This window comes from Trachemys scripta, chromosome 2 (assembly GCF_013100865.1).
Source record: "Trachemys scripta elegans isolate TJP31775 chromosome 2, CAS_Tse_1.0, whole genome shotgun sequence".
NCBI classification, from domain to species: domain Eukaryota; kingdom Metazoa; phylum Chordata; order Testudines; family Emydidae; genus Trachemys; species Trachemys scripta.
The window spans coordinates 96,515,854-96,533,932 of record NC_048299.1 but is presented as its reverse complement, the minus strand read 5'-3'; the positions used below and the strand labels follow the sequence as shown (position 1 = coordinate 96,533,932).

At 41.2% G+C, this 18,079-nt stretch overlaps 1 protein-coding gene across 1 annotated transcript in view; it reads left to right on the top strand.

Moving 5' to 3' along the window:
- Positions 1–5,609: 5,609 nt before the first annotated feature.
- The window catches only part of PDIA4 (protein disulfide isomerase family A member 4), a gene marked incomplete in the record, with an annotated part of 20,864 nt that continues 8,394 nt past the window's right edge, over positions 5,610–18,079 (top strand). The window contains 2 exon segments of the mRNA XM_034761291.1: positions 5,610–5,891; positions 14,717–14,897. Of these exon segments, the coding sequence (XP_034617182.1) occupies positions 5,798–5,891; positions 14,717–14,897 (275 nt within the window).

Sequence of the window (18,079 nt, the reverse complement as noted above, 5' to 3'; positions counted from 1 at the left end):
TCTTGCGACAAGCCCATGCCTACGGGCAACCCCCACGACTCCTGCCTTAGGTGTCTGGGGGACATTCATCAGGCGGACAGGTGCAAAATCAGCAAAGCATTCAAGCCCCGCACGAGGAAAGAGAGGAAAATCCGCCTCAAGCAACTCCTCATGGAGTCCACAGTGCGTCCCTCTCAAGATGCGGGCCCGAGCGTCCGCACGGCACAAGGATCCTCGCCCTCCTCGGGACCGACGATCTCCCGGGCCCCAAAGACATCTACCTCTGCACCGCTCCCACTCCCCGGTCGCTCATAAGAAGCAAGCCCTGGAAGGACATTCCAAAAGGCCCGAGGCAGTCACTGCGGCCCTGACCAAGCACAGCTCTGACCAGGCCCCAAAGCCTAACAAAACCGCAAGACCTCCATCTGCTCATACTAGTCCCGCGCCACAAGGGCCTCTTCAAGTGGAGGAAGCTACATTGCCCTCCACCCCAGACACCTTCGAGGCCGCTAGAGGGCTTATTGAGATGACAGCACTGGTGTCCCCTATCCCAGCGCCGCCCCCAGCACAACTCCCGGTACCCACAATCCTAATTGCGCTCTGTGTGTTTTTCTTCATAATATCCTGGATCCACCTGCCAGGTGGGTGCAATTCCAGCAGAGCAATCTCAATCACCCTGCCTTTTCCCCCAATTATAACTAGTTCTACTATTACCAGAGATGCATTCAGGGGATCCATGATTCTACAGGGAGAAATGGAAAACATGTTTAGGGCCTCAACACTTTAGCTTAGTGAGACTACCTAATCTCTAGACAAAGAATATGCATGTGATGACAGTCTTAGTCAAGTGTCTGTAGCAACACAGGAACCCAGGGAGAGGCAAGCACCACACCGTTTAAAGCCTGTAGGCATTGCGTATAAGAATGGGTGCAGCATATAGCAAGGGTGTTGTGACATGTGGCATGACCTTGGCCTGAGTCTAAAACAATGTTGATTCTCTGTCAACATCTATGCCCTCAAAAAACAAGGTGTGGCGCCACAAGTTGTTTGTAGCGATTTATCAGAAGTAAGTTTAATAGCAATTGTTTTTCCCATGACCGCTGTTTTCATAAGCTGATTTGTGTAATTATTTGTGTACATTACTAGTAAGTATTGGGAATGTAGATCCAACATATATTAAACTAGGATATTTCACATGTGCAAATGTTTTTTTGGGGGGGAAGTAGGGGGTATCATACATGATTTTGATTCTAAAGATGACTAACATAAGGACTGGGAAGGCATTCTATTGACCACATAATGTGTCATCTCTCTGAAACATGTTGGGCTATCAAAGGTGAAGTTTATATGGAATACAATATGATATGGTTGATGTGAGAACATGTTCTGTTAAAAATGTAGCCTTAGTTTTGGATAGCATACAAGAATAACCAACAGCTGGATTCTTCTGCAGTGCTGGACACACCAGTTTAGAAATGGCTCCTGTTTCAGAACTCATCCCACAGTTTTGAACCCAGGAACTCCTTTCATCACCTACACATACTAAGACACTGCTTTGATATCTGAGAACAATGAGCCTCCGTGGGCAGCACCAGCTACTTACATACACTGCAAGCTAGATGTGACCAGGTAGATACTTTCTCACAGCCCTGTAGTCTGATTAACAGCATTTTATCTAACAGTGTTTAGAAGTATGTCAGTTGCCTCTAGTCACCAGTGATTGACTAGTGACACGATCGTTACCAAAAAAATTGGCAGCGCAGCACATATTGACCTCTTGAATGTAAAGGGACTTCATATATCTCAAATGTTTTCCCCATTAAGAACACTTTGTATCCAAATACTGTCAATGTGTTATTGAAAAAAAATCTGCCTCAATGAGACAGACTGCTAACTAATCAACAGAACAAGCTCCCAGCCCAGTAACCAAAAAGGGAGAAGGCACAGGACATGATAGAGTAGCTTGACCTCATTAGAGAGCTTCAAGCTCTCACCAGGATCACATTTTATGAGAGACAAACAGGTTGGCTAATGTAAAAAGTGACAAAAGCATCATGAAACCAGCAGAAAAACAGTCATACATTAACATTTTAAAAGGGATTGAATTAATTCTGCAGGCAGGATTAATATCTGCATTTTCAGCAACTAAATTGAAAAGTTATAAGACCAAGAGAAAGAGTTGTGATGCAAGCTCCATCCTATCTGCCATCTTTTCTTTAAGGCATATTGATTGGCGGCTTACCCTATAGTCTAGCATTGCAAAACTGGCCAGAGCGTTGTGTGGTTTGTTTTTCTTTTTTCCAGACCATAAGGTACAGGCCACTCATATAAACACAGAATGCCAGACTAGATGGATCAATGGTCTTCCAGTGTGACATCTTCTATGTTCCTTAAGCCATGCTAAATTTTTCCCAATACTAAAATATTTCTTCATACTTGGAAATTCTTGCTAATCACTGCATGATATTAAAATTTTTGGCACCTATGACATCTTTTTATGACAGGGTGCAAGTATTGTGAACTGAATGAAATAAAGGGGCTCTTATGCAGCCTTTTTGTCTCAGGATCACAGACTAAATACTTAACCTCGTGAGGTAGCTATTATCCTCATTTTACAGATTAGGAAACTGAGACAAGGAGTTTGTGTGATCTGTCCAAAATAACAAGAACAAGCCAGTTGCGCAGCTGGTAACAGAACCCAAGAGTCCTGACCACTGGTTATCTCCCTTCCTGTACTTGATGTTCATAAATCCCAGTTTGATAATTGTTACGGTAAGTTACATAGTGTGCTTTTAATTGCAGAGGGGGAAAATAGATACACAGCTTGTGTTGTACTCATGGGTCACAACTTTATACCATGCTGTGCTGTGTATTCAGGGGGGTTCTTTGTTTGGGGGTAGTGTACTTAAAACTATGACTAAAATTATACTACCTTTTCACTGAATGTTGCCAAGTTTCTCAGTGGCAAGCTTACAAAAATTGCATCCAATATAGGTAGGAGGTAGATACCTGCTTCTGTTTTGAATAGAATCCCAGAGCAATGCTGCTATATAAAAGGGAAAAGAGAAAATTAAAGTTATCATCCTATGTCAACCATGTTAGTCCTGCATAAATCAGTAGACTGTATATGCACATACTAAGGCTGAATGGTAATAACCCTCATACAACTTGTGGAAAAAATAGTGAACATGTGCAAAAGACTGCACAACTAAGTGAAATATTTACCATTTATAACTGGTCAGATAAAGAAAACATTGTAGGAGTTAAGGAGAAATATAACTTAAGGGGAAGATTAGTGGCAAATTTTAAACAGGTCAATGTATTTCATCTATAAAAATGCCTGCAAAATAGCTATATAAATACAATCTCTTCCCTGTTGTTTTGTAAATTGTTCTTAAAATCCAGTTTTTTTAAAATGTGAATTCTAATATTGTCCAAGTTCACATTTAAATATTTATCTGATGAAAGCTCTAACCAAAGTTGCTTTAATCAAGAAAATTTCCATTTAATACACTCATAAATGGGAAAAACAAGGCATTTTTCAGTGCATTTTGAACCCACTCTAACAACATGGCTTTCAAAAGAGAAGTTCAGCAGCTGTTTTAAGAAAAGAAGAATCTCTATCAAGGATAGGATGGGAGCAAGACATCTTGATCCTTAAGAGGAATATTAGAAAAGGAGATGAAGAGAGAGTTTGCAGTAGCGTTAAGATTTCTCACCATTGTATATTCCTAACCATTTTATCCCATGTTTAATATCTTAGGAAATAAGGCTTCCAACCTATTACAGTGGGAAAAAGTGGGAGGTGGGCGCTGCCTTGTCGCCCCTTTCCTCTCGTCTTTCTACGGCAGACCCTGCAAGAGGGCGCTCCCCGCTCACCCCTCACCTTGGGGCCTCCAGATCTTTTTATCGGGCCCCTGTTCCGCAAGCCCCCCCAGCTTCCCCATTCCCATACGCCAAGTCGACTGCACACCCTGCAGCCGGTTCGCTTCCGAACCGCGTCCAGGGACTAACCGTACACGCTCGTGCTCTGCGCATTGCATTTCCTCATCCTCTCGGCCCGCCCCAACACCAAGTGGCAGGACTATTTAGCACCTGTGGAGGGTGAGGAGCCCCGGTGGGCCAGTCTCTACTCCACCTCGGTCCCACGGCCCGCCGGGGACTTCGTTTGGCAGCTCCTTCATGGAGCCGTGAGCACGGGTATGTATCTGGCCAAATATCCTCCATCAACTTTTGTTGCTTTTTCTCTGGATTCATTCAAATTTGACTAACACCTTTCTGGAAATGAGGTACCCTAATAGATTCTATATCTGCTCTCACTAGAGGAGCTAGTATAGTGCCTCCCTGTCCAATTAAGTATGTTGCAAACTCCTATCTAATTTGCTGTTCACACATAATCCTCAATGCATCCTCACTCAAATTGTTCAGAGCAACAACAAAGGAAATTGTGGATATACTAATGCTATTAAATATTTGAAATAAATTTGAGTTGCTTTTGGGCCATTACCCTAGTTAACATCTTGAAATCAGATTACAAACACTTAGTGGGGGAGTGTCAGTTTTCTAGCCCTTTCTAGAGCACCTTGTTTATGTGGTGCTCTCTAGTAATTCAGAAAAGTTTGGGAAGGGGGAGTTAAGGCAAGCCACAGATAGAGCTCTAAGGTCTCATCCTCTCTAATCTCCCACAGCTGTTTTAGGTCACACTAGTAACTGAAATTTGATTTGAACATTTGCAGATGAGTCAGGTGTATGTGGAGAAGCATAATTCCAGAAACTTCCTTTGTAGTAGATGCCCCCTTCTCTGCTACTCATTTACTGGAGTAAACTGAAGTGAATGAAAAGTCGCACCATCTGTGTATTTTACTTTTTACAAAAAATATTTGGTCAGATTGGAGCCTACATGAGTGTAAAGATAACAGAGGCTATCCCCTAGCAACAAAAAGGGTTCTCCTCTTAAGGCTCTAACCGCTTCTCCCTTCCCCACAGCCTTTGGGGTAGGGGGGAGCGACTGAAAGCAAACCCTAGGGACAGAAAGCGGACACTTTACAATAGCAAGATTAAGCTGCAGACCACGGCCGAAACACAGAGCTAATCAGTGCAGACGGCCTCCCTGGCTTTAGCTTCAGGCACCAGGGCTTTTCCAGCTGCTTGTGGTTCCTCCCTCCCCTACGTGTGACGAACAACGATTGTGTAGCGTGCGTTTCAGAGCCAAACGCCCCACAAGCCTAGGCCTGCCCCTGGCCCTAGCAGCTCGTGCCTGGGGACGCAGCTCCCCAGCGCCTCTCGCTCAGCAGCCGCCAAGCCGCCCCCTGCACTGCACTGCACTGCACTGCAGCAGCCACGCGCACACCCCGCTCCCCCCACGAGAGCCCAGCGCGCCGCGCCCAGCCCCGCTCGCGCAAGCCCCACGTGTTGCACCCTCATGGGCTGCTAGCCGCCTGCTAGCGCCCGCCCCCGCATCGCCCCGCCCCCTTTAGTGCCTCCCGCTCTGACCTACCCACCAATCCCAACGCGAGAAGTGGCCACTCTGCGCAGAGAAGCCACGCCCCTTCCTCTTCCACCTCCCGCCCCCTCCTCTTCTTTGTCCGCTCCTCTCATTCCCACCCCTTCTGCTTCAGGACTGTTGCCGCTGAAACTAGTGGCAGCTGGTGATTGGTGGTGCCCGAGACAGCCAATTGGAGAGAGGCACCTCAGAGCAGGCGTGTAGTGTGGGCCCAGCCCCCTAAGAGGAAGAGAAAGAAGGGGGGAAAAGGAGAGACGCAAAGCAAGTCAGGTGGTGAAAGGTGCAATTTTTAGGGTATTGCTAGTACATGCAAGGATGAATGTCAGTAAAGTCTGCCTGTTAGTGCTCCTCCTGGGGCTGGCTCAGCTTGCTATATTAGCAAACTGCCAAGAAGAAGAACAAGGTGGAGGTGAGTGTGTGATTAGTTCTGCTGTAGTGGATGAGAGCTGGTTTGTCTCAGGTCTGAAAAGGAAATGGGCTTGTGTTAGAATGTCGTGGTCTGTAACATTTAAGGGAGGAGGGATTGGTAAAGGGATATCTCTGCTGTACCCTGCGAAGGTACTGTTATACAGATGCTAGAGGTCTCTTGTTGAGTTAAAAGGAATAGATTAAAACTAGTGGAGGGGGAGGGAAGCAAGGGCTGGTCGGGAAGCAATTAAAAGAATTAGAGGATGTGTGGAAAAGTAAAATGTTAAGTAATGATAAAAATGCAAGAAAAAGTATGAGCAAATAAGGGCAGTTAGTGGATCACAGGGGTTAAAGTGTAAAAAAGCCAAAATCTCTGGAAATAGGAGGTGGCCGTTGTAATCCTAAAGCCCTGAGGTTAAATGAGGAAAATGCTTGCCAGAGTATCTAAAGACTATTGATCAGCTAATTAGATAAAATTGCCACATCCCTTACAATATCTATGAAACTCATTGATTGCTTTTGATCAACTAGCTTATGTCCTGTTCTTATTTGTATTGCAGAAACCCAAAGACTGACTATTCTCTTTTTGTGCAAATATCTATAAAGAAAGCATAAACAAAGCATAAAATATGTATTCTGTAACTCATTGCCTTGGGTCACTCACGCTGGAAATGAAAACTCTGTTATAAGGATAGAAATTCCAAGGGAGAAATTAATCTCAATGCAGAGGATCAGCATGAGGCCTATGCATTTACTAAAGGGCCAATTGCATAATTAAATGCACATGGGTGCACTGCACATTGATTTTAATTGCAGTACAAGGTGTGTGTCTGTGCACAGTCAGTTGTAGGCTCAGGGCCTGAGAACTTTGAGGGATAACACCTTAGGTGAATACTATGTAATAGGGTGAATTCCATTTCTAAGACCTATTCTAGCAAACATTTTGGTGAATAAAGACTGTTTCTAGGATGGGATCCTGAGGGAGTGATGCAAAGTAAACATGGTTTAAAAAATTAGACTGAAGTTATTTCATAACTTCTATATCTTTAATCTTATTTTGGCAGAGGAAAAAATATATTTTTCAATCTTTTTATGTTAATATAACTAGAACTAACTATTGCACTTGAACTTATGAAGCAACTAAATGGCCTGGAAAACAACTCCATATTGAAATGTTAACATAACGTTAACTGGATAATGCCACGAAATAACTATTCTTATATTTGAAGAATTTCTCGCTTCTTAATAGGTACCGATACTTAAATTAATGTTGGTGGTGATCAAATTGTACTCTTCTAAACACATACATTTATTTTCCGAAGGTGAACTTGAAATGAGTCTAAACCTCTAATCAATAAGTAGTGATAGTGGTTGGCCTAATGCAACTTACCTTAAAAATTATTACCTTCCAAATTAAGAAACTACCATCATAAAAAGAGAGCGCTTTTATAGGCAGTAGAAAAGAATTAACTTCATGAAGTTGTGTGGAATAATCTCTGGGGGTCTTTTCCCCCCTAAACCTTTTCTTGGGTTAAATAATGGCAGACCTCAAAGCCTACTTTGATTTAATAAAAATCCATCACAATTTGCTAACTCTGCCAGTTGCTTTCTTCAGGGTTTTAATATTCTTATGGGGCTTCTACTTGTCCTAGGCTATGGAAATTAGTACTTTGACTTGCAGCTCATTCTTCTTGTCTCCTCCTGCAAAGTATTAAATGAAGTGCTAGCATCCTCAGTATTCACTGTCTCCTTTCACATTAAAAATAACGAGTGTTTCAAAATTAAAAAGAACACAGAATACCTACAATATCTACAACCTCTATATTCTCACAGGACACTTACTTCAAATAATCTGTTGCAATTTTGTTTTGTTGAATCTTAAGTATCTTGGTCATCCATGCATATTTCCTCACTTCCAAAATTAGATGAAACAAAGCTGCTTTGCATTAGAAATAATTTATAGTCTAGATAGGACTGAGGACATGATATAAAATGGTGTTTCAGTTTTTTAGAAACCTTATTCACACACAAATTAAAACAATAATCTTGTTTGTCCTCTAAAATGTTAGGCACTCTATGTAGTTTTGTGGGAGCAGAGATTCTGAGATAATCACTTGGCTCCCAATCCTGCAGATAGTTGAATTTAATGAAAGTAATTGTGTGTAAAATTACTCACCTGCATAAGCATTTACCAGATTAGGGCCATGGGGGAAACACAACAATTAAGGTTCTCCAGCTTTGCTATATGAGGATCAGGAGAACTTTATGTGGGAGGGTATATTCTGCTCTCTCTGTTTTACTTCTTATTTTGAACAGCAATCAGGAGACACCTTTACTCTTTCTTAGGAAGCTTCTTTAGTATGGCACTGTCCATGCTGCTTGGCTGTTCACCTGAACACTTGCTGTGGTCAGCTTTCAGAATACAGCTGTCCTAGAGTTTATTTCCCTATTACTTGCAGAGTATTTGCTCACAAACATCTCAGAATGATATCCTGGTCCCATTGAAGTTAGTGGGAGCTTTGCCATTGTCTTCAATGGGGCCAGAATTTTTCCCTCTATCTGCAGATGACTGGTGTACAGAATACAGTACCACACTGCCAATATCAAAGACGTTTATATGTAAACTGGAGGTTTATTTTCCTCTGATATGCATTAGTTTAATAGTAATCCATTACATACCCATAATACCCTGCATCTGTGGACCACAAAGTATTTTACAGATCTTAATTAATTCTCACAAAACCCCTGTGAGATAAGTAAGGGGTATATTTTCAGACCACTACTTTCACCACTGAAATGCAGCCACGTGTCTGGGGATACAGCAGTTAAGTAGTGTTACTCTGCATTAACTAAGTTTGTATTGGAAGTGAAGAAGAAGAAGAATAGTTTAAGTTGTGGGGGACCAGAGAGGTAGTTTGGCTATGACATTTCCTGCCGTGAGCTTCCGCTTGGACACCTGAGTTAATATTCTTACAGGTGGATTTATCAAGCTCAGTATTGTGACCAAGTGTCTGGGAGTCATAGCCACCATGTCCTTCCTAAATTGTTAAATGGGAAGGTGGTAACAGGTGGATCCTAGTATGGAAGAGGGAACACAGGTACAGAAAAGATTGTGAATGACTGACATTATTAAAAGTGCCATAGGCTCTGTAATGATTACAAGTTATCAGGTCCTTGATTTTTGCATCACATTAGAAGAACATGTAGCATGAGCATCTAAACTATAAGAACTAGAACATACTACATTATAACGAAGGCTAAATTTTTGTCATGGATATTTTTAGTGGAAGTCAGGGACAGGTCCTGGGAAATAAACAAAAATTCACAGCAGCTTGTGACCTGTCCCTGACTTTCACTAAAAATATCCCTGACAAAAGGGGTAGGTGGGTCCAGCACCCGCTCCTGGGTCCCCCACCGATGCGGTGCGTGGGAGCTCCGGGATCCCACTGCCCCTGGGGCTGGGCTGCTGCGGGGTCCCCTCACCCCAGACAGCTGGTAGCTGCAGAGTCCCCCAGCCACCTGCCATGGCTGGGCAGCTGCACGGGGTCCTCCTGGGAGCTGTGAGGGCGGGGCTGGCTGGGAGTTCCAGCCCCAGGGCAGAAAATGTCATGGAGGTCAGCTTCTGAGACCTCTGTGACATAATTGTAGCCTTAATTATAACTAAGAATCCTCCCCAGGTGAATAAGTTTCTGGGAGATATTTTGTCTTTGTTCTAACATTGAGTGTCCTTCCCTCATTTCGTATGCATATGCATATTTATTTTGGAGCTGGGCCCAAGCTCCAAAGTTCAGATTTGAATCCAAGACTGAACTGCCTCAGAGTTCAATGGAATCTGGTTCAGATTCAAGATCTTAGAGATGGAGCCAGCTGTGAAATTTGCATCTAGATCCAACAGTCATTAGTATTTGGATCCAGGGTTTTGGTGTGGGACCATATGTAACTTTAAAAAAAAAAACCCTGAATAGGCCCTACTGCTGATAAATATGCAAACATTATCTATGTGATCATGCATATTTCTGGCTGTGGTCGAAGATCATCCAGATGCACCCAGGGCTTGGGTTACGTTTCTTACAATCAGTGGCAAGATTGAAGCAACAAGTTTATTTTCTTAAAATTCCATCCTCTTTGTGCTCAGTTCCCACTGAAGTGATCAGAAGTTACCCATATTCATGAGAAGGTAGAGTTTAACCCTCAATAATGACTTGATGAATTTGCTGATCACTTAGTGTGACTGCTTGCATGAGGTTTTATTTTTAAACAAAATTTGTTGTTTAACTGCCTCATCAATTTCTTTTGCAGGAAGCTTAAAGAAAAACGTAGCTATAATAAAATTTAAGTCTATTTCTCTTTTTCCTTCCACACAGACCTCTGTTTTTACATGCAAATATTTATTTGCTACTTCTGCAATTTAAGCTGTAGTCACTCAACAGGCTAGCCTCATTCTGTAACTCTCAGGGCACCTGACTCTTAAAAATGTAAATCTCTAACTTAAAGTTTCATCCACTGGGTTGTGTGTGTAGGGGTGGTTTTTGCATCACATCTTTAGCAGGTCTTATCCTTCTGACACTGACAGCAGACTTGAAGGTAGACAGTCAATGTCCCTCTAAGAAGCAATGACACTAGTGAAACTAGCGGCAAAAGTGGATAAACTCTACTACCAGCGAATTATAAGTCTGCTCTTGAAAGTGCAAGAGGTGGATTGATTTAAATCAATGATTTCTTTTTAATCAACTTTTTCTTTTTGTACTTCAGTTATTTTATAAAGAAAGGTGCATTCTTATTGTTTTGATATAACCATTAAAAATGTTGATTACAACTAAACAGAGCCTTTACACTAGATTTAGTACATCTTTTTGCTACCTAGGAGGGTACACTAACTTAAGCAACTATATAGCTTAATATTTTCAGATTCTTAATTGTACATTTTAGTATGTTAGAAGAGGGTGAATGATATATTGCTTATTTACTGGGTAATTAACTTTATTGTGATTTGTGTCCAGCTGCAGTAAGATGGCAACTAGAATTTAATTAAACACACAAAACAGCATATAAAATTTATCTGTATTAAACAAAACATCAAACATTTTGATTACATAAACTTCTCTTATCAAAACATGTTTCACATTTACAACTAAATGATTTATTAACCTGAGAAGTTAACTGTAGTCAGTGAATTAAATTGACTATTTCAGGTCAGCCTGGGAAAATTTTCAAATATGCCCTTCCCTAAGTGAAAGTAACTGGAATATAAATTCCTACTTGCCTAAGTCTCTTAAAAATGAGTCTTCTAAGTTACATAGGCTGGTCTATTGTGCCATATTTATAAAGCCTGACCTCAAAAGTTAAATGTTTGTCCCCTGATTCTTTCTTTATATAGAAAAGCAGCCTTGAACTTAAAGTTTTTGATAGAAGCTCATGGGTTCAGCATATTTATTTAAATATTTTGAGAGATAATAAAAATAAGTTTAGACCTTAACACATTTTGGATTGAATTCAGATTTCATTTTAAACAGGTTTATTTAGAAAAATAAACTTATTATAATTTAAATAGCAAAATCAAAAGAAAATCTGATTGGGGAAGTGTCTTTTTTTTTTTTTTTTTTTTTAATCTGCCCTGAATATGCTTTTTTATGTTTGACAGTGAAATAAAAGGGGCAAGGGAATGAAGTAGTGTAATATTACTGTCAGCAGTGTAGAATGATCTGTGTGGCCTATCAAGGAGTACTTTTGTAGAAAGCTATGAAGCGTTTTAAGGATACTGAGGTAATTACAGAAGCTGCAGTAAAATTACACCTCCATTTAATAAACTAGTAGGACTAGGCCTGAACTCCTTATGTTCTTACTCATGCAAAACTTTCGTGGTCTTGTGAGTTCATTTTGTGGAGGCAATATTAATTCTGACATTTAACTCTGAATGCTTGACTTTGCAACCTAAAGGGTGGTGGGTGGGTATAAGTAAGCAATGGTACACAGAGTGGTCTGGTGGTTAGTGACAAGGCTAGGAGTCCTGAACTGACTTCCCATTTCTGTCACAGAATTTCATTGTGACTTGAAAATCCAGTCTTGAGTGACTTGCTTCAAAAATGATGAGCGTCCTCAACACCTGTGGAGACCTGATTTTTTTTTAAACTTGTTGCTCACTTGCAGCTTCTGTTTACAAGTTTACTGGAAACTTTGGGTGCTAAGCAGCTCTGAAAATGCAATCTCTTTGTTTCCCTATCTATAAAATGGATATAGTAAGACTTTCTAACTCTCAGGAATGCTTTGAGATTTTTTTTTTTTTTGGTTTAAGTGCTTTGGGATCTATGAGGGGAAATGCTTTGGAAATACAAAGTAATAACACGTTTTTCAAGTGCATTGACCAATTTTAAATCTGTGTTTGTAGTTGCTGCTTGAGAGCAGGTGAAACAGTAGTCAGTGTTGATTAAAGAAACTTAATCTGCATCCAGATGTCTAATACTGTAAGATAGATAACCTCTGCAAGCCTTCTGGCTCCTGCAAGCACTCATTTAATCAGAAGCTATGGTATCAGATACCCTTTAAAGCTGAATGTTAATTAAAAGTAACACACATCCACCTGAAATACAAACTGCTTTGGGGCTGAAGGGGAGTTAAAAACAGGAGAAACTTACTGAGCGATGCCACTCTCCCTACAGTAAAACTTACCTCCTGTGGCCCTAGAAGCTACTGCTCTCTGGTCCAGTTATGCTTTCAGTTACACTGTTGAAAATCCAAGTAACTCATTTGACCTCAGTGGATTTACACCAGCATAACTGAGAAAAGAACGTAGTCCATTATTATTCACACTCCCTTGCCCATTAGCCATCATGTGTTCCTTTAATCCTGGATGCACAAACTTTAGTTGCAGCCAGAACATTTTCCCAGCTGGGAATCCTGCCCGGAACAGATACGTTTGGCTAGGTACCTACATGGTTTCTTGTCTTACTACGTGCTGATCTGTTTGTTCATAAACTGACTGGACATTCACCACTACATGGGTGAGGAAATTAATAATCTGGGCTCTTCAGTGGCAATACTTTTTCCTGCAGTTAATAAGAGCTTTGACTTTGTTAGTGGTTGTTCTATTAAATTAACTCCCTGAAAGTTCTTCAGTAAGGCTTACTTTATCTTGAATGATATCAGTGTTATCCGATGCTGGTGTGGTTTGATCCCTCAAGTGGCTTCTTAATGAGACTTGACATCTTTAATTCCAAACCAAGAATGAACGTGGCAGTGGAAATAACCTACACAAACCAAAGATAGGACAACCTTCACCCAAGATTGAATGGCTGCTTTCTTCTCTCTCTGTCTCTCCTCTACTCCCCCCAATATCTGTAGACTTGAGGTAGTAAGTTCTACAGCCTGAATCATGGTTGCCTCCTAAAACAACATATTTAAACAAGGGGGAAATGCTTCAGATACATTCATTCTTAAAATAGCACTCTGAATAAACCCTGAGTAATAAAATGATGAAAGCTGTAATGTTGTAGCTGGTATATTGCCCATTTATCCTGGAGCTGGCAACAGCATAATCAGCAGGTCAAATTATACACTCAGTATAAATCCAAGCAAACGCCTTAATTTCAGTATATATCCAGAGTCGTGATCTGAGTTAGTCTCTTGCTCTCTTCCATCATTGTTAAACACTGTCAGGTAATTCAAGGCCAAAACCAAAGCTCTTTGTTTATTCATATTTGTCTGCATTATCACACGGAATTTTACTACATCTAGCACATCTAAGGAGACTCCACATGGACACAGGGATTTGCACTAGAGCAGGGGTAGGCAACCTATGGCATGCGTGCTGCCTTCGGCGTACGAGCTAATTTTCAGTGGCACTCACACTGCCCAGGTCCTGGCCAGCGGTCGGGGGGGGGAGGAGGGCTCTGCATTTTAATTTAATTTTAAATGAAGCTTCTTAAACATTTTAAAAACCTTATTTACTTTACTTTACATACAACAATAGCTTAGTTATATATTATAGACTTCTAGAAAGAGACCTTCTAAAAAGGTTAAAATGTATGACTGGCACACAAAACCTTAAATTAGAGTGAATAAATGAAGACTTCGCACACCACTTCTGAAAGGTTGCTGACCCCTGCACTAGAGGATCCCAATGCAGGAGCAAGGCCATGATGGGTACAACACAAAGAAAGTCTTTGAAACCATTGTATCTAGATAAAATTTCCAAAATGGTGGGTTTGGGGTTTTTTGTTTTGTTTTTTAATGTAATGAAAATCTTGTTGTGGATTGAACAATCTCCTGAACTAAGAACGAGAAAGTGAAACTGACTAGTATAATTTCAGTGAGCGAATGCAAGAATAAAATAAGTTTCCCATGCTTTGGGGAAAAAATTTAAATGAAAACAATTGCACACTCACCATGTGGTATTAAAGACTTAGATGTTAATTTATACGTCTTCCATGCCTCTCTTCCCTCCACCACACCCACTGCCAAGGAGGTATGCCCCACACTTCAGGGAATGCTGATGTAAATATTCATAATGTACTTGCTTTTCTCTTTTTATATGCTTTGAGCAGCAGAACAGTTGTGTTGATATTTCAGGTGTCATCCTCATTAACATCTAAATTAGCATCCATTGAAATGCATAGGACACCACACTTCAGAGCTATTGTTTCAGGCTCTCTGCAAACTCTGGCAGTCATAGCTGCATTGGTTACACTCTGATCATATTCTGAAGAGGTGGTGGTTTTTTTGTTTGTCTTTACTTTTTAAAAAAGTATAATTTTTAACCTGACAGTGTTGCTTTATCACTAAACTTGAAACAACCTAACCTGTATTGTTTTTTCCCCCCCACTTTTCTAGAATCTATTACAAAAGAGGATGATGATGATGACGATGATGATGACGACAATGAAGATGATGACGATGAGGATGATGATTCTGAAGTTAAAGAAGAAAATGGTGTTTTAGTTCTGAATGATGCAAACTTCGATACCTTTACTGCAGACAAAGACACCGTGCTGTTGGAGTTCTATGCACCATGGTAGGTTTGAAACTTGCAACATTTTAATAGCCCTTCTATCCCAAATGGATATGTCTATGGGGTTTGAGCCCTCCATTAAATACTTTCCTCAGGAGTCAGTCAAATTTATTTTAGTGTACATATTTCAGCTGGGTTTCTGTGATCCATTTATCGCTTTCAGTGGACAGATTTGTCACTTGCAGCTTAATAGCATGCAAATCTACATAGCTAAAATCACAGGTCTGGATTGTGCCAGTTAGGCAGAGCCTAGAATAAGGTGTGACGTAGAGCGGCATGATTGCAGGGGGAGCACTGGGAAGTAGAACTCTTCCCCAGCCTACTCTAGGAGTATGCCTGGAGCTGCACCTATGTATGAACTGCAGCCTGTTCCTTCTGACTGCTGGTCACACTGTAGGTAGAGCCATGGCTCTATGCTCTTGGGGCACTGTGTATCCCAGGGGGAGTAGAGACAGAGCTGTTCTGACCACAGACGTTGCAATTGTGCCTGGCTCTCATGCAGGTCATGTGGGAGAATAAGGAAGGAGAAGGCCCCTTGCATCCTCTGCACTGCACAGCCAGGTAAGGTCCGGGCAGAATTCAGCCCTGCATCAGAAAATGGCTAGGGATTCTGGGCCTGATTCTCAGTTATCCCCTTAATGCGTCTGGAGTTGGGACTGAATTGGGGGGCAGCTTCAAATTACCTTAGTATATAGTTGCCTATATTCCAAAGACATGCAGGGGTTCCCCACTGTGAGTAGGTGCAGCTGGCTTTGCCTCCCTTGGTACTCCGTGGCCCTGAGAAGCAGAAAGTAGCCATAACACAGTACACTCTGGCCAGCCTTTGATCATCCATCTCCACTGGGGGCTGGGAGCAGGGCTAAGACAGGCCCCTTAAACCAGTGCTTCTCTGGTTGGGGAGCTCTCTGTTCAAGGGTATTGTTGTGAGGCTATTTCTGCCCACTTTAAGGCCACTTGACATTGGTGGAACAGTGTAATAGGAATATGGTATAACTAAAAATTGACCTGCTTAAGGTCGGCATTTTTGACAGCATTTTGCTGTACATCTCAGTAGTCCAATTCTGCAGATACTCAATTTGCATTGGTGTAACTCTGGTGCATTCAGAGGAGTTACCCTGGATTTATATTGATACAACTGGAAACGAAATTTAGGCCAGTATGTTTAATCCAGTGCATTTTACACCACAAACAGTAATATACTAAAGAAAAGGAAAACCTAGGAACAGAAACTGTTGGCAAGATGCTGAGTTAGCACTGCTGCAGGAACCTTTTGCGTTGCCTGACTTTGTGATTTTATTTTTTAAACTGTAATTTAACAATGTATTAACATAAAAGCAGCCAAGGAAATTAAATGCGAAACACTTTTTTTGAGTGAGAAAGATGGTCTCCGCTTAATGTTAACGTTGAAAATTTGGTCCCAATTAGCATTTAGATGAACCTATCTAGCTTCTTATATTGGCCTCCATCATGTAATATCTGAATAGAATCAGGAAGGGATGAGTTCCCACCTTTGTAGCTGGAATTTGCCTGCAATTTTTTTTTGTAGGGCATAGTTACATATGTGTGATGGTTGTATCTTTGTAATGGAAAAAGATGGAAACACTTTTTTCTTTTAACTTTTTTTCACCTGGCCTTGATGCTAAACAAAACTGATTTAAGATTTTCCTACGGAAATAAGAGTAACACTCTCTCTGTCATGCAGGCTGCCCCAGCCCCTGTATGGATTTCTAGGATGGCCAGACAGAGAGAGTGTGCAGTGATGTCATAGGTGGATGGGACTCTATTAGGCACCTTTTATTTCTTCTTAGCTGCTGACTGAACATTACTGATTACAAAGGATGAATATAGGCAAACAACACAGGAATGCAGGGGCAAGATTAGAAAGGCAAAGGCACAAAATGAGCTCAAACTAGCTACGGGAATAAAAGGAAACAAGAAGACTTTTTATCAATACATTAGAAGCAAGAGGAAGACCAAAGACAGGGTAGGCCCACTGCTTAGTGAGGAGGGAGAAACAGTAACAGGAAACTTGGAAATGGCAGAGATGCTTAATGACTTCTTTGTTTCGGTCTTCACCGAGAAGTCTGAAGGAATGCCTAACATAGTGAATGCTAATGGGAAGGGGGTAGGTTTAGCGGATAAAATAAAAAAAGAACAAGTTAAAAATCACTTAGAAAAGTTAGATGCCTGCAAGTCACCCGGGCCTGATGAAATGCATCCTAGAATACTCAAGGAGCTAATAGAGGAGGTATCTGAGCCTCTAGCTATTATCTTTGGAAAGTCATGGGAGACGGGAGAGATTCCAGAAGACTGGAAAAGGGCAAATATAGTGCCCATCTATAAAAAGGGAAATAAAAACAACCCAGGTAACTACAGACCAGTTAGTTTAACTTCTGTGCCAGGGAAGATAATGGAGCAAGTAATTAAGGAAATCATCTGCAAACACTTGGAAGGTGGTAAGGTGATAGGGAACAGCCAGCATGGATTTGTGAAGAACAAATCATGTCAAACCAATCTGATAGCTTTCTTTGATAGGATAACGAGCCTTGTGGATAAGGGTGAAGCGATGGATGTGGTATACCTAGACTTTAGTAAGGCATTTGATACGGTCTCGCATGATATTCTTATCGATAAACTAGGCAAATACAAATTAGATGGGGCTACTATAAGGTGGGTGCATAACTGGCTGGATAACCGTACTCAGAGAGTTGTTATTAATGGTTCCCAATCCTGCTGGAAAGGCGTAACGAGTGGGGTACCGCAGGGGTCTGTTTTGGGACCGGCTCTGTTCAATATCTTCATCAACGACTTAGATATTGGCATAGAAAGTACGATTATTAAGTTTGCGGATGATACCAAACTGGGAGGGACTGCAACTACTTTGGAGGACAGGGTCATAATTCAAAATGATCTGGACAAATTGGAGAAATGGGCTGAGGTAAACAGGATGAAGTTTAACAAAGACAAATGCAAAGTGCTCCACTTAGGAAGGAAAAATCAATTTCACACATACAGAATGGGAAAAGACTGTCTAGGAAGGAGTACGGCAGAAAGGGATCTAGGGGTTATAGTGGACCACAAGCTAAATATGAGTCAACAGTGTGATGCTGTTGCAAAAAAAGCAAACATGATTCTGGGATGCATTAACAGGTGTGTTGTGAGCAAGACACGAGAAGTCATTCTTC